Genomic DNA, 13,157 nt, shown 5'->3' with positions numbered 1-13,157 from the left:
TTGAACTTCTTCCATGGGGAATTCACTGTTTTGACTCCAGCTCATAAAGGTAACGCCATGTCTTGCCACTGGTAATGGTACCATCCAGGAAACTGCTACCTTTTGCCTCATTGGTGCGATAGATCCTTGGCAAACTTGCATATAGAGTTCTTTCTGTTGTGTGTAAGCATTCCTGGGACCTACCTCGAGCAAACTTTCTGATATTCCAGTGTTACTGCCATCATTTCCAATGCACTGAAGCCCTCCCTACTCACTCTATGCACTTCACGGGCTGTAATCCAGGGACATTTGTGCAGATGAGCTGATCGCGAAGCTCTTGGTTTCACGGTGAGACAGCTCTGCAGGCTGTCTGGAACATGATTTGTCATTCACACCACTGCTACCACCAATGAAATGCGCCACCCACAGCCTTGCTGTGCTCACATCCACTGTTCAATCTCCATAAAAATTCAGCAAGTATTCATGAATGTCAGTGGGTGCCATTTTTTTTCCACGTGGAGGAATTCAGGGACACACCTTTGGTTCATAAGCACTTCCATGTCAGACACCATTTTGTCGTTCTGCCCCTCTGCTGCCATCTGTCACACAGCAACAACATGGGGATCATTGGTGGAAAGGTTGTGTCTCTACTGCTGTGTCACAAATATGTATCCCTGTTGCTGTGGGCCAACAGAATAAAATAGGAGGTGCTGCTTTCAAACCAGCCCTTGTATTTGTCTCCCAACTTCACTGAAGAAGAAATATGAAAATTGTGTGGTAGCAAGTTTTCTAATGTAATGCACAGGACTTGAATTCAAAATGGGCAGCTGTGTGCACATGTTTTAAAGTTGTTTTTATTTTTTTAAATATGCTTGAAAGAGAGGAGACATAATGAGTATAAATTAAAAAGAGAAGAGAGATTTTGGAGTGTTTATAGATATTTAAAATACACATATCTTCCTCGGAAAGGCTGGCTGAGTGTACTACAGAAATACAGTCGTCTTACCCTCAGAACCTTGAAAAATCAAATGGAATGGGGACTTTAGGAGTAGGTTTTGGCAGTGATGGAGGGTGCAGGATGGGGAAGGTGTTTTTGGCTTATCTCAGTTTCTCACTGCTCTGGTCTGTTTGCAGTAGGCAATAAATTATATTAATCTCCCTCTGTTGAATCTGTTTTGCTCATGATGGAAATTGGAAGAGTAGTCTTCCTGTCCTTGCTTCAACCCTTGAGCCTTTTTCCACCATATTTTCTCCCCCTTTCTTTTGAAGGGGGAGGGTGTGAGAGCAGTTGTGGTATTTAGCTGTCCTCAGTGTGAAACCACAAAAGGAGGCTACTGTGAGTCATGTTCTGTGTTTGGACAAGGCTAGGAAGAGATGAGTGAGCAGATGATGAAATGGGCTGGTCTAGTTAATAAGAGACTGAAACTAATTACACCAGGAAATTTCTTTAATAAGGTATGGAATCTTAGTATACTTCTGAGGTTTTCTTGAAGTGAGTTTGGGATATGTAAACTCAAAATAGCTTGAGTGGCAAGCTACCTATTGTTCTTAGTTACTTGTTTTCCCCTTCCCCCCTTTGTTCACTAACTTATTTTTCTTCTTTCTTCTCTCCTCCCTCCCCTACCACCCATCCCATCCCCAGCCTATTTTATTGGTTTCCTTTTTTGGTAACCAGAGGCTGTTATTGCAAAGATGACAAAGGGAAATGCTTCTGTCTGTTGCAACTTGTTCTGTCAGTCTCTAGTAAGCTGCTGTTCCCACGTTTACCTTGCTGGGTTGGGTTTCTGAAGGCAATTGTTTCATATCACCAAGTAGAAAGCACAGAAGGCAAATGTAGCTTAAGAGTGATTTCTGTGTTTTAAGTTAAATGTTAACCAGATTCAAACAAGTTCAAGAGCATTTCAAGTGAGGTTAACTTGTTGGGCTGGTGAACAAGAAAGAACTCAAGCAGAGAAGAATAGGCATGGGGATACTCTATTCAGAGGTACGTGGTCATTTTCTGCACAGTAACTGAAGCTATTGTAGCTGTGGATATGTGTTGGTTTTACTTTGTTTCCTTCACATCATGTACATGGGCTTAAAAATACAATTCGGGCTTAAAAATACAATTCTTTTCCTTTGGAACACTGTTCTTTAGCTATTACAAATTGACAGAAGTGCCATTTGTAGGAGCAAAGTAAAGCACAACAAGTATAGTTGCTGTGGCTTTGTAGACAAAGTTCGCGTTTGCTCAACATTTTTTGTTCTGTGTTGAGATCAGAGTGATTCTGAGCACTGTGTATGAATAACTAAGAACTCCAAGTGGACTCCTTAACTGGTGTCGAATACAGATAATAAAGCTGGTGCCTAAGGAAATATTATCCAGGGAAGCTTTGGTTTAGAAATGTGATTTAAAAGAAATTTTTTAGCTCTTATGAGTTTTTCCCCAGACTGTAATTAAGTCAGCACAACCATGGATTTCAACATAAATGCTGTGTAAGCATATTCATTATTTTATAAATTTTCCATTTGCACACTAGGGAACTAATGAAGATTTCATTTCCTTTTTGATTGTGAATACAATGTATAGCTCTGCTGCTTCTCTTCCTGGAGATAGCATTGCATATCTGTTCCTTTAAAAGGTCACTCTTTTAATTTTAAAAGGCTATTCAATGAAAATATGTTCTCTTTCAGTATTATAGGGAGCTTGAATCTGTGCATTCACACACTAATTAATGAGTAGACTGCATCACATTCTTTTTTGTCTCTCACCAGTTTGGCTACTCAGAGATAGTACTGTACAAGAAACAGTCATCTAGTAGAATTAAAATGGTGTTTAGGGAATATTCAAATGCTATCCATGTTTTCTGTGCTTTCTAGTTGATCATTTCATATGCATTGGTTTCTTGTCTTAAAGTGTTTTTAGTGAGATGTAGTTTTCTTGGTAAGATAGTTTATTTACAGTTGTTAGAAATCTATAGAAGTGCAAATAAAGTGCAAGATTTATTTGCTGAGAAGTATGGGAGGGGTACTAGTACATTACCCAGCATCCCAAATATGTTTATATTTTCCCATTTAGGTTGTAGAAGGCCTTTGCATGAATTTTAGCACACAGAAAAAGACTGTGGATTGATTCAGAATATCTTTATAACATGAAGTATTCCTTTTTGTCTGAACAGTTGCAAATGTCTGATATAACTTTGGCTGTCCCTTGCAGTTCTCAAAAGAGAAGGCAATTTCCACTTGAAATTCTTGTTCCAGCTTTATCTTTAGCCTCCTCCCTAGTGGCTGAATGCTTTTGTGCCTTGAAACTTTATCATAGTATCTCAGAATCATTTGACTTGGAAAAGATCCTTAAAGGCCATTCAGTCCAACTCCTGTACAATGAGTAGGGACACCTACAGCTTGTTCAAGTTGCTCAAAGTCCCATCCAGCCTGACTTCGGATGTCTCCAGTGATGGGACACCTACTACCTCTCTGGGCAATCTGTTCCAATGCCTCACCACCCTCATTTTAACAAACTTTTATCTCACGTTTGGCAGAACTTGCTGAACTGCTAGCTGGTTTATTATTACTACTTTAGCAAATCTAAGCAAGGAATCACTGAAAACAAGTAGGAAAATTTAGTGTGCAATTCATCTGGATCTGAATAAACTACCAGATACTGGTTCCAGCCACATGGCCCATAACTGATACCAAAAACAATCAGTTCTGTAGAGGTGTTGCCCTTCTATCTATCAGCTAATGTTTTTTACTTTCACTTCATATCTGGTGATCTTGCATTGAGTGATTTTAACCATGAGAACTGTTGCCTAACCTGTGTCCCTATTAGCGTGTGACTTGTGCAGTGTCACGCTGTTTGGTTCATGGTGTGCAGCATGTCTGCATGTTGTGTGGTTCTGCAGGAGTGTGAGGGAAGAGGTAAAGGGCTTTGCTACATTGGAAGAGGCACTCACTTTTTCTTTACCTAAGCTCAAGTTCTTGGTCCTTCTCCCCACCCTTCAGAGCCATTTTTCTCAGAGCTCGTGTTTGTACTGGGGGTAATGCTACATCTCCTGTGCTCCACTGACGAGCAGGAGTAGGTCTGTTCAGAGTCTTCTGGTAGTGGTCAGGCTGCTGGTAGCTGGCAGGTGATGTGTAGGTAAGAGTCCACTCACCCATTTGCCTCCCACTTCTTCTTAGGTATTTATAAATGTTATTCAGATGTCCCCCTCAGTCATCATTTCCCCAGACCGAACAGACCCATGTTACCCAGCCTTTCCTCATGAGGAAGATGCTCCAGGCCCTTTATCATCTTTGCAGCTCTCCACTAGATTTCTTCTAGGAGATCCCTGCCTTTTGAACTGGCACACCCAGAAATGAACATGGTACTTTAGATGTGGCCTCGCTAGGCCTGAGTAGATGGGGGGAATCACCTCCTTCACCCTGTTGGCTCTCTCTTTTTAATACGCCCCAGGATACCATCGGCCTTGGCCACACTGCTGGCTCATGTTTGTCAATTTTGGACATATATGTCAGAGCTATGGCCTTTTCACCTTTAATACATTTTCTTTGATTAAAATAGACATTTTCTAGGATGCAAACCTGCAGAATAAAAATGGGCCTTAATAGAAGCCCACAAAACCTGTTTGTTGTGTGTGGTTTTTGTTTGGTTCTTTTTGTTTGTTTGTTTTAATGAATTGAATGCATTAATTTGTGAAAGAGTCAATTCTAAAAAGACACCCCACTTCACTGAGAAGGTAATCATTTAGAAGTTACTTTAAGTACTTAAATTACCCATATATTAGCTGGTGAAATGATTGGGAATGACTTCCTTAAATTATCTGTGCTGGAGATGTTTTGTTAGAACTGCCAATTTCAGAAGATAAAAGAGTGCGTGTAGCTCTTGCGTGCCTGTCTCTGTGGATGACTGCAGTTCCAAGTAATGTGCTCTGTTAGGGTGTATTCATTTCTTCATCAGTATTCATGGTTCTAGAACTGGATTCAGTAGAAGTGTATGGTTTAGAAAAAGATTCTGTGGGTCAATGAAAACATCAGTCAAAAATACCTTGAAGTCAGTGGCTGAGCAAGTAAAACTCTGTGAGGCAGTGTGGAAAGAAAAACACTACAGTGTGTCATCTGATGACGTTGTCTGCTGGCATAGCAAGAATCAGAGTAGAAAGGAATAAGGTTGTGTAGTAAATGGCCGGGATTTGAGCCAGTGTTCAACCAAGCAGCAAATCTCCTGCATCTTTAAAGGAACAGAGCTGTATTTAAAAGCAAGAGTAACAGTCTACTGACACTGCACTGGAGCTTCTTTTCTGTGGATGTGAAGGTGTAGTCCTAGACACAGACATGACTGGAATGAGGTTGTTAGCCAAACTGATTAATTAAATGGCACAGATATACAAGGTTCTTACGCCAGTAGGCCATTTAAAAGAGGGATTTCTCCTCTAAATCATTAAAGCTGGTTTGTTTCTGAAAGAATGTGTAGCAAGTGTCGTAGGAATGGATTAAAAGAATATGGACAGACACAAGTTTATGTTGTTGCATGTGTTCTTTGTAAATTCTTGTCTGATACAATCAAAACAAACAAGAAGTGATACAAGGTCTGGCAAGCATGAAAGTACTTTCTCTACACTGGGAAATCATTTACCTGGTGCAGTTGTTCAGAAGACTAAGCAGCAATGATATTGGAGGCAAGCTTGTACTGTAGACAAATGTTTGAAGTAAAAATGTGAATAAGAGGAATCTTTTTTTATGTGGAAAAAGCATAACAGCAGGAGAGGATGAGTAGAGAGGGCTCAGAGTCCAGAGCTAGGTTTTGTAGCATGTTTAGGCTGTGATACAGAGAGGATCAGAATGAAAACCTGCAGGTACCAACTGAAGAAATACACTATATTGGAAAAAGGCAAAGAACCTCAATATTGAAGAGGAAATAAGAAAGAAATCTTTTCTCTTTTTGACTGAAGAACTTCAAATGTTACAAGTTAGGCTGTTGTTTTCTACCGGCTGGTGACTAAAAGTGTATAGTACTCCTGTTTCTCTCTACCTGTGCTTATTCTGCCTAAATGGGGAAGGAATAGCAGGTGTGGTCAAAGGAGCTTGAACATACTGAGCAAAGATGTGAGCAGCAAGCAGTTTTCAAAAGCCAAGCAGGATCTGAGCTGTGGCCATGCATGCACATATACTTTAGGTATCAGGTTTAACTTGAAGCCCACGAAAAGAAATGTGGCGTTTTCTTCTTCTTCTTCTTTTTTTTTTTTCTTTTCTTTTTTTTTCATTAAAAAAAATACTTCTGGCTCAACTTTCACCAGCTATGTGGTTTTGCCCTGTGAATTGATGAGTCAGGAGTGATACCTCTTGTTCAAGCAGCGCCCATCTGAAGGGAAAGCTTGCTGTAAGCTTGGTTAGGTGTGGGCTTGTCAGGGCTTGCTTGCTTTCTGTGCCAAAATGAACAGAAAATTCATTCCTCTGTACGCGATCCGAGTCAGACTTCTCACGCTGAGGGCTGAGCTGCATGGCAGTGCAGGTGTATCTCTTACCGCCATCTTCTGGAAGACGCTGGAATGGCAGCCTCTGTCGGGGCTGCGTGGGAGGCTTTTGGGATGTGCGAGCAGAAAGTCAGGATGGACGGTACAGAGATGTTAGTGAATGCTGTGTGCTGACAAACATTCTCTTCTCTCTTCAGCCCATTTGTCAGGCAGCTTATAATAACGATTTCAATGAAGTTCAGCTCCTTTTGGATAAAAACAGCAACTACCAGAATATCCAGGACAGCTTCAGTGGAGATACCCCCTTAATCTGTGCATGCAAGCAGGGAAACAACAGAATAGCTAGCTATCTTCTTAAAAAGAATGCTGATGTCAACCTCAGAAACAAGGTAAGTGTTTACAGATTCAGCCTTTGCACTGGCTGCTCTTTTGAGTACATATTTGGGAACACTGGCAATACTGCTAAACCTTAGTTTTGTTTGCATGACATGTCTAATCCTGACATTGTTATTCTGTAAACCTTTATGTTTCTATTTATTTCCTCATCTATTTTCCTGACTTGACAATGGACACAAAATGTAATAAACATTGTCATTTTCAGTTTCTCTCTGTTTTTTTTTCCCATTCAGTCAATGCTGCATGTCATCCCAGTCCCCAGTGGATTCTGCCTGCATCACTCTGCGTTCATCCTGCCCTCCAACTTATATCTGTCCTTTCTGTAGTGTTTCTTTTCCATCTGCCTTTATCTTCACCCTATAGTTAAAAGGAAGATCTGAAAGACAGCCTGTCCGTTCCTCCCATAAGGATCCCTGAGGAAACTAAACCTGAGGGCTGAAGGGAGAAGCCTTCTGTCTGTTCTTCCTCTAATCCATATTTTTTAAAAATCTGCCTGCCTTCTAGAATAGCCATGAGTGGTTATTTTCCCCAGGGTGATACAGAAGTGTGTTTGTGTGGCAGGTTTCCTGTAGATTACAAAGAAAAGGAGCCTGGAAGATGCATACTCTGGCTTCACTGTTAATTTTTTCTTGTGGGAGCTGGAATGATATTAAGGGTGATAAAGTGCTAGGAAAAATTATCTACACTTGTCAATTCTGTTCTATCATCTCAAACTCTAAGTCAATGTTTAGCAAGTTCCTACACATTCATGTGCTATTTTACACCTCTGGTGTCCAGCATGTTTTTTTTTCACAGCAAATGTGTATGAGGTCAGTGGAATGTTCACTTCTATCTGCTCTGTTTGATCCAGAAGACTCTGTCTCACCTTGAAGTCCCTTTGAAATGGTTCAGTACTTTGCAGTAAGATTGTTCTTATTGCATTGGCAGCCATTTCTTAGCCTAGCCTGGTTTTCTTAAATTATTTTCTGCTTCACCTTCACAGATGGAATTAAGTCCTTGGGTACAGAGCTTGACTGATGCTCAGAACTGAGAATAGGAAGCAGAGGATTACACAGAAAGGCTTCTGAGCTTTTTTTGGGCCATGACATAACACCATAACCTGATTTGTCAGACTCCAGTTTAATGAGCTGTAGGACACTCATCTTCTTTAATGTCCAAGTTAACAGCTCTTCTCTTTTTCTTTGGTAGATACAATAGTCAAAGATTGTTAAACTCTTCTCACTAGGAGTCTGCTGTGGGTGTTGCTAATTTCCTGTTTCATATAGGTGACATCAGCTCTTCTATGTCTCTGCTTCAGTAATCAAAGTGAGGAGCAGCAAGGATTCTTCCTGATGATTTAACTTGCTGGGTCAGGGTAGACTTCCACTCTGCCTTCTTTCTCTCAACAGTTAAGTCTGCAGCCATATTCATGAAATCCCTTGGATCTCCCATTGTTCTTGCATGTGAAGCCTAGTTTCCCTGAGTCTGTATGAGACAAATGTGCACCCACTTGAAGGAGGCAAACTGCACGTGCCTGTTTCTGCTTGAAAATCAGAGAACTACTTTTAATCGATAACCTAAAAAAAAATGTTTGTGAAATACAGAAAGAATCTAGTATTGTCAATATTATACAAATATAATCAGAGAAGTGATTTTGATACTAATCAGAGTTATTTTATTTTATGTTTAGAAACACCGCACATGTCTGCATTATGCTGTCAGAAAACGGTTTACCTTCCTTGATTATGTGCTCATCATAATCCTCATGCCAGTTTTGCTTATTGGATATCTTCTCATGGTGAGTCTGGATGAAGGCAAAAAAGGCTTTACACATTTACTTCTCCTCTTATCACCTTTCTTATGGCGATATTTCAGGCCATAAAACTACACAGAACATGGCTGCTCTTTTTGAAGCAAACACTGATGGAGAGCAACAGAAGAAACAAAGTTTTTGCTATGAGCATAACTGGTGAAGGGGCAGGATTGTGTCACTGCATCAGTCTGGTATTTACAGAAGTCAGACACTTCTTATTCAGAGAAAACAATATCTAACTAACATCTACTTAATAGTGTATGCAGGTGAAGTGTCTCACTGTGTAAATTTTCACTTCCACTAAACAGATCTCAAAGACGAAACAGAATGAAAACCTGGTCAAGATGTTGCTTTGGGCTGGAGCTGATGTTAATGCTACAGACTATGTAAGTGGATTTATATAAATGTAGCTGCGGCTTTTAAGCATGCTATATTAGTAAAAGCAGACTTCAGACTTCTAGCTATACAATACGGCTTTCGGAGTAGGATCATGAACTGATATAACAGGAAGATTTAGTTTTTATCCTTGACACTTTAGCAATATTTATGTAATGTACTCAGAAACAATTCTCCACTGACAGCTTAGTGTAATTTTTTGATCAAACTTGTTTTTCTTAGCTTCAGCAGTTGTTCCAAACTCAGCATCTAAAACCTAGCATGACATTGTTAGATGTGTGCTTTTACTTAGACCATTGTAAGTGATAATCAGCTTCTTGACTGCTGTGATGTGTATTACTGGAGGGAATGTTTCACTGGGTTTTTAACTTTATCCGGACCTTTCCAACCAAAGTCATGTTAAAAGCAAATGCAGGCCAGCTGAGTTGAAACACTGACGTATTAAATATTAATCCCATAAATATTCTGGTGATGATAGCTTCTGAGTTTATCACCATTAGACTAAGGTTGACCTCTGGGCAAAGGTCATGCCTTAGCTCTGTACCCTGTGTCTTTTCTTGGTCTTTAAATTGTACTGATCTGCCATGTGTAGTGTTTGTGTTGACTATTTTCTTGGGTGTGGCAAAGAGCTCCAATGCACAAAAGGAGAAACTACAATATTAATGGCAACCAAATTCTAAAATACTTAAGTTTGAGCAAAGAATATGAATTAAGAAACAGTTATTGAGCTAGAGATCATGGAATCCCCTGAAGTAAGTGAAGAAGTACTGGCTTCCTGCTAAAGATATCAGACTTTGTTTTAGCAGCTGCATCCCAGAAGAGGATTTTTTCCTGTTGCTACTATGACAATGTGGTTTACTGTGTTGTGCATTGGAACATGAGATTATATATTTTATTCATCCAATTGTTAGGGGGAAAATTACAAGATATAAGGGGATATTGCTAGCACTACTTACCTAATTTCTGTTAAAGAAGGAATAAAGCTAAAATCCATCTACTACTGTTTCCCTTCAGTATGGTAGCACAGCCCTTCACTACGCTTGCAAAATGAGAAATCAGGCAGTCATTCCTCTATTGCTTGAAGCGCATGCAGATGTTTCTGTAAAGAACCAGGTAAGAAGATAAAGCTTATAACTGGGTATCCTTGTCAGGAGGGTAAATCAATATGTTGTAGGCCTTAGATGGTGTGTAGCAATTTTTAAAAAAACAACAGAGTGCACAGCTTCCTGGCAGTAGACTTGTTTGCTGTGGGGTTTAAAGAAATATTTGCCCCATTTCCTTTATTGGCAACAGGAACTTTAAGTCCAGGTACTTCACACTGGATTTCTATCATCAGCAACAGTCTACACATTCACTAGACTGGCAAAACTGCTTAACTCAGAGCTATGCTATGGTTGTTCCTAAGATGCAGGATGCAGAGAAGTGCTAAGAGCCCTCCAAGGAGCTCTGTGTAGCACTAGACACCATTCTTCTGAAAGGGGCTAAGTCAAGCTTCTGCTGTCCTTTAAGAAGCTCAAATACTGTCACAAGAAATATCCAGGAATATCTGTACTGTTCAGTTGAGACAAATGAAGTTTTGACTGTGTTGCTCTTGAAGTTAGCTCTTAACTCTGCAATGTCTTTGGACATTATCCCCAGGGAATGGTGGATTGGCTGTTGCTACTGGAACAGAAGCAAGGATGCTACCCTTGACTTCAGTAAGAGTTTTGTTAGACCCAGCACATCCTGAAATCTTTTCTTTAGATCATGGGTGTGACAGTGAAATTCATGCAGAACACCAAGGACAGCAAGTTCAGGAAACTTCTTTGTACTTGACTTATATTTATCGTATTCTGATGTACTTCATCTGTTTCTTTCAGGATGGGGAGACTCCTTTAGATATTGCAAGAAGACTACAGTTCAGCAACATTGAAAGCATGCTAAGGAAAACTTCCTAATGCTTGGTGGGACTTTATCAAGGACTGCTGAAAGTGCAGAAAATCACTCCATCAGGCAATACGTTCTATATAGCAGCAAGAGTCCTGCAGAGGGCTGCAGACTGATAATTGATAGATATTTGATCCAAATTGATGTAGGCTGTGACTATTTTGTATGAGACTTCTGAGTACCCTCAGATCTGTTTGGACTGAAAGGAGTTTATCTGCTTTTACTAAGCTGTGAATGAGTACAATTGCATTCAAAATATTGCTCCTCCCATCTGCTCCTCCAGTTTTACTGCTTAACTTGCAAGATAAGACTTCTGGAAACCTAAGCAGCATACGTGATGATAAGCAGCCAATGAAGAAATAAAATATCCTTTACAGTCTGTGTTACAGCTTCCTTAGGGGATACAACAGAAAAGTATACCACAGCAGCATATACAAGGTCGGGTACCTAATCTCTACGTATTTCTTTTCCTACCATGGGAACGACTATTCAAATTGATTGCTCTGCTTAGCACTTCTTCCTTCTCTCCTACAAATTTCACCTACCTTCATTCTCAAGATGCTGCTATGAGAGAAGGATTATCTTATGTTCTTACATAAAAGAAGCATCAAGAAGAGATTGAATTATTGGAGTCCAGAAACAAAGACAGTTCCCAAGTTGCTTTAATGAATTAATAAATAACAATGGAAATCTGTTTAAAGCAAGTCTTTTGACTACTTTTCCAATATAAAAAAAATTACTAAAAAAAGTAAAACAGTGAAATGCTGTAATGATGGGAGCCAGATATATTATTCTCAGGAAACTGGACAGGATAGTATGCTTTTAAGAGTGGTGCACACAGCAGAGAGTGCAAGTACCGAAATAATAATAATAAGTTCATGAATCTTTTATTGCATAGGTAAAGACAGTAGAAAACTAGAAGTGGTAAGCAATTTGTTAGCTTGGTCTGCCACTTTGTGGTTTAATAATGCACTTATAAATGGGAGTCTGCTTTCTAACACTGCTGTGTCATGTTTCCTCTGTCTAATGGATCTTTATCTCTCTTAGCAGTTTTGACCATTTTGTGTAAGCTGTCATAAGTTTGGAAGATAGGTGCTATGATCAGCACTGCTAATGGCTGCTAGACTAGGTGCATAGACAAAGTTAGAGTATGTTTCCTGTGCTGCAGCAAAGCTGGCACATTTTTCTTTGTACCTATCTTATTGGATACTGACTCCAACTGCAGACAGTCTTGGCTGAACATATATTCAGGCTTTAGGTCCCTCCCAGAATCACCCCAGGAAACAAAGCTACCTGTCTGAACCTGTAGGGATGACCACTTTGTATGCAACATGAGGACAGGTACTCAATCAGATCAGCATGTATGTCAGTAGATGTGAAGTACTTGCACGGATGACATAGGTTGAAGATACTGTCTCTTTCAGCTAATGGCTTGGAAGGGAAAACAGTTGAATGCTTTCACATATTTCAGAAATTCCATGAACAAATTTTGGCCAAGAGACAAAATTATGTAAAATTCAAAGTCAATACCACAGTGCTTTCAACAACTTAATTGCATATATTAAGATTACTACATGGGGTGACAACTGTATTGGTTGGAGTGTGGCTTGCTTGATGTATCTACATCCTCTTATTCCTCATCTACAACCCCTGGTCATTGTAGCTGAGGTTTAGAGTGCATGAACAAATCTTTGGGTGATGTGTGGGCAAGGAGGGCAGGAGAATACTTGGATAAGTCCAAAAAACAAGGCTGAGATTTTCTTTGAAATTGAATTCCTTGGTATTTGGAAATCACTGATTGCCTGCTCCAGTTCCTGTCACTGAAGATTTCTTTCTCGTCATGGCAGTGTTAGTAAATGTGAGGAGGGAAAAAGAAAAAAAGCCAAGTGCTCTGCCAGGTGGACAAAAGGTTCGGTTTAAACATAGGACAATGACACTGTGGAGTATGTAAGATATACAAGAGAATATATCATTTAGGCTTAGGAAAATCAGTCTTATGTAAGTAAGAGCTGTCCAAATTAAGTTATCCTTGAAAAATGTGACCTAATGTATTTGTGTTTTCAGTTTTTGTTCCCATATACTTTAATTTTCTTAGAAAGATACCAGTCAAGGTAACATCACGGAAATCCTCAAACTATGCAGAAAGCAAGAAATAAGCAAGTGCAGGTAAACATCTATACTAGAATTCTTTACTCTTATGTCTGTGTTTATCTTTT

The 13,157-nt window shown here is 39.7% G+C and overlaps 1 protein-coding gene across 4 annotated transcripts in view; it reads left to right on the top strand.

Annotated features, from left to right (window-relative positions):
- The window catches only part of ANKRD22 (ankyrin repeat domain 22), a 46,165-nt gene that overhangs the window by 20,376 nt on the left and 12,632 nt on the right, over positions 1–13,157 (top strand). The window contains exons 1-6 of one of the 4 annotated variants that reach the window (XR_016468799.1): positions 1,236–1,434; positions 6,629–6,820; positions 8,497–8,604; positions 8,928–9,005; positions 10,030–10,128; positions 10,875–11,379. Coding sequence is in view for 3 of the 4 variants with exons in the window: in XM_090145185.1 (XP_090001311.1) it covers positions 1,354–1,434; positions 6,629–6,820; positions 8,497–8,604; positions 8,928–9,005; positions 10,030–10,128; positions 10,875–10,952 (636 nt within the window). In the remaining variant the exon portion in view is untranslated. Of the gene's footprint in view, positions 1–1,235; positions 1,435–1,664; positions 1,964–6,628; positions 6,821–8,496; positions 8,605–8,927; positions 9,006–10,029; positions 10,129–10,874; position 13,157 lie in introns of those variants that run through there. The other 3 variants (XM_090145185.1, XM_090145187.1, XM_031607667.2) reach the window with 3 other exon arrangements.

The sequence above is a fragment of the Phasianus colchicus genome, chromosome 8 (assembly GCF_987193195.1).
Source record: "Phasianus colchicus chromosome 8, bPhaCol1.hap1.1, whole genome shotgun sequence".
Taxonomy (NCBI): domain Eukaryota; kingdom Metazoa; phylum Chordata; class Aves; order Galliformes; family Phasianidae; genus Phasianus; species Phasianus colchicus.
This window is presented reverse-complemented; position numbering and strand designations above follow the sequence as displayed.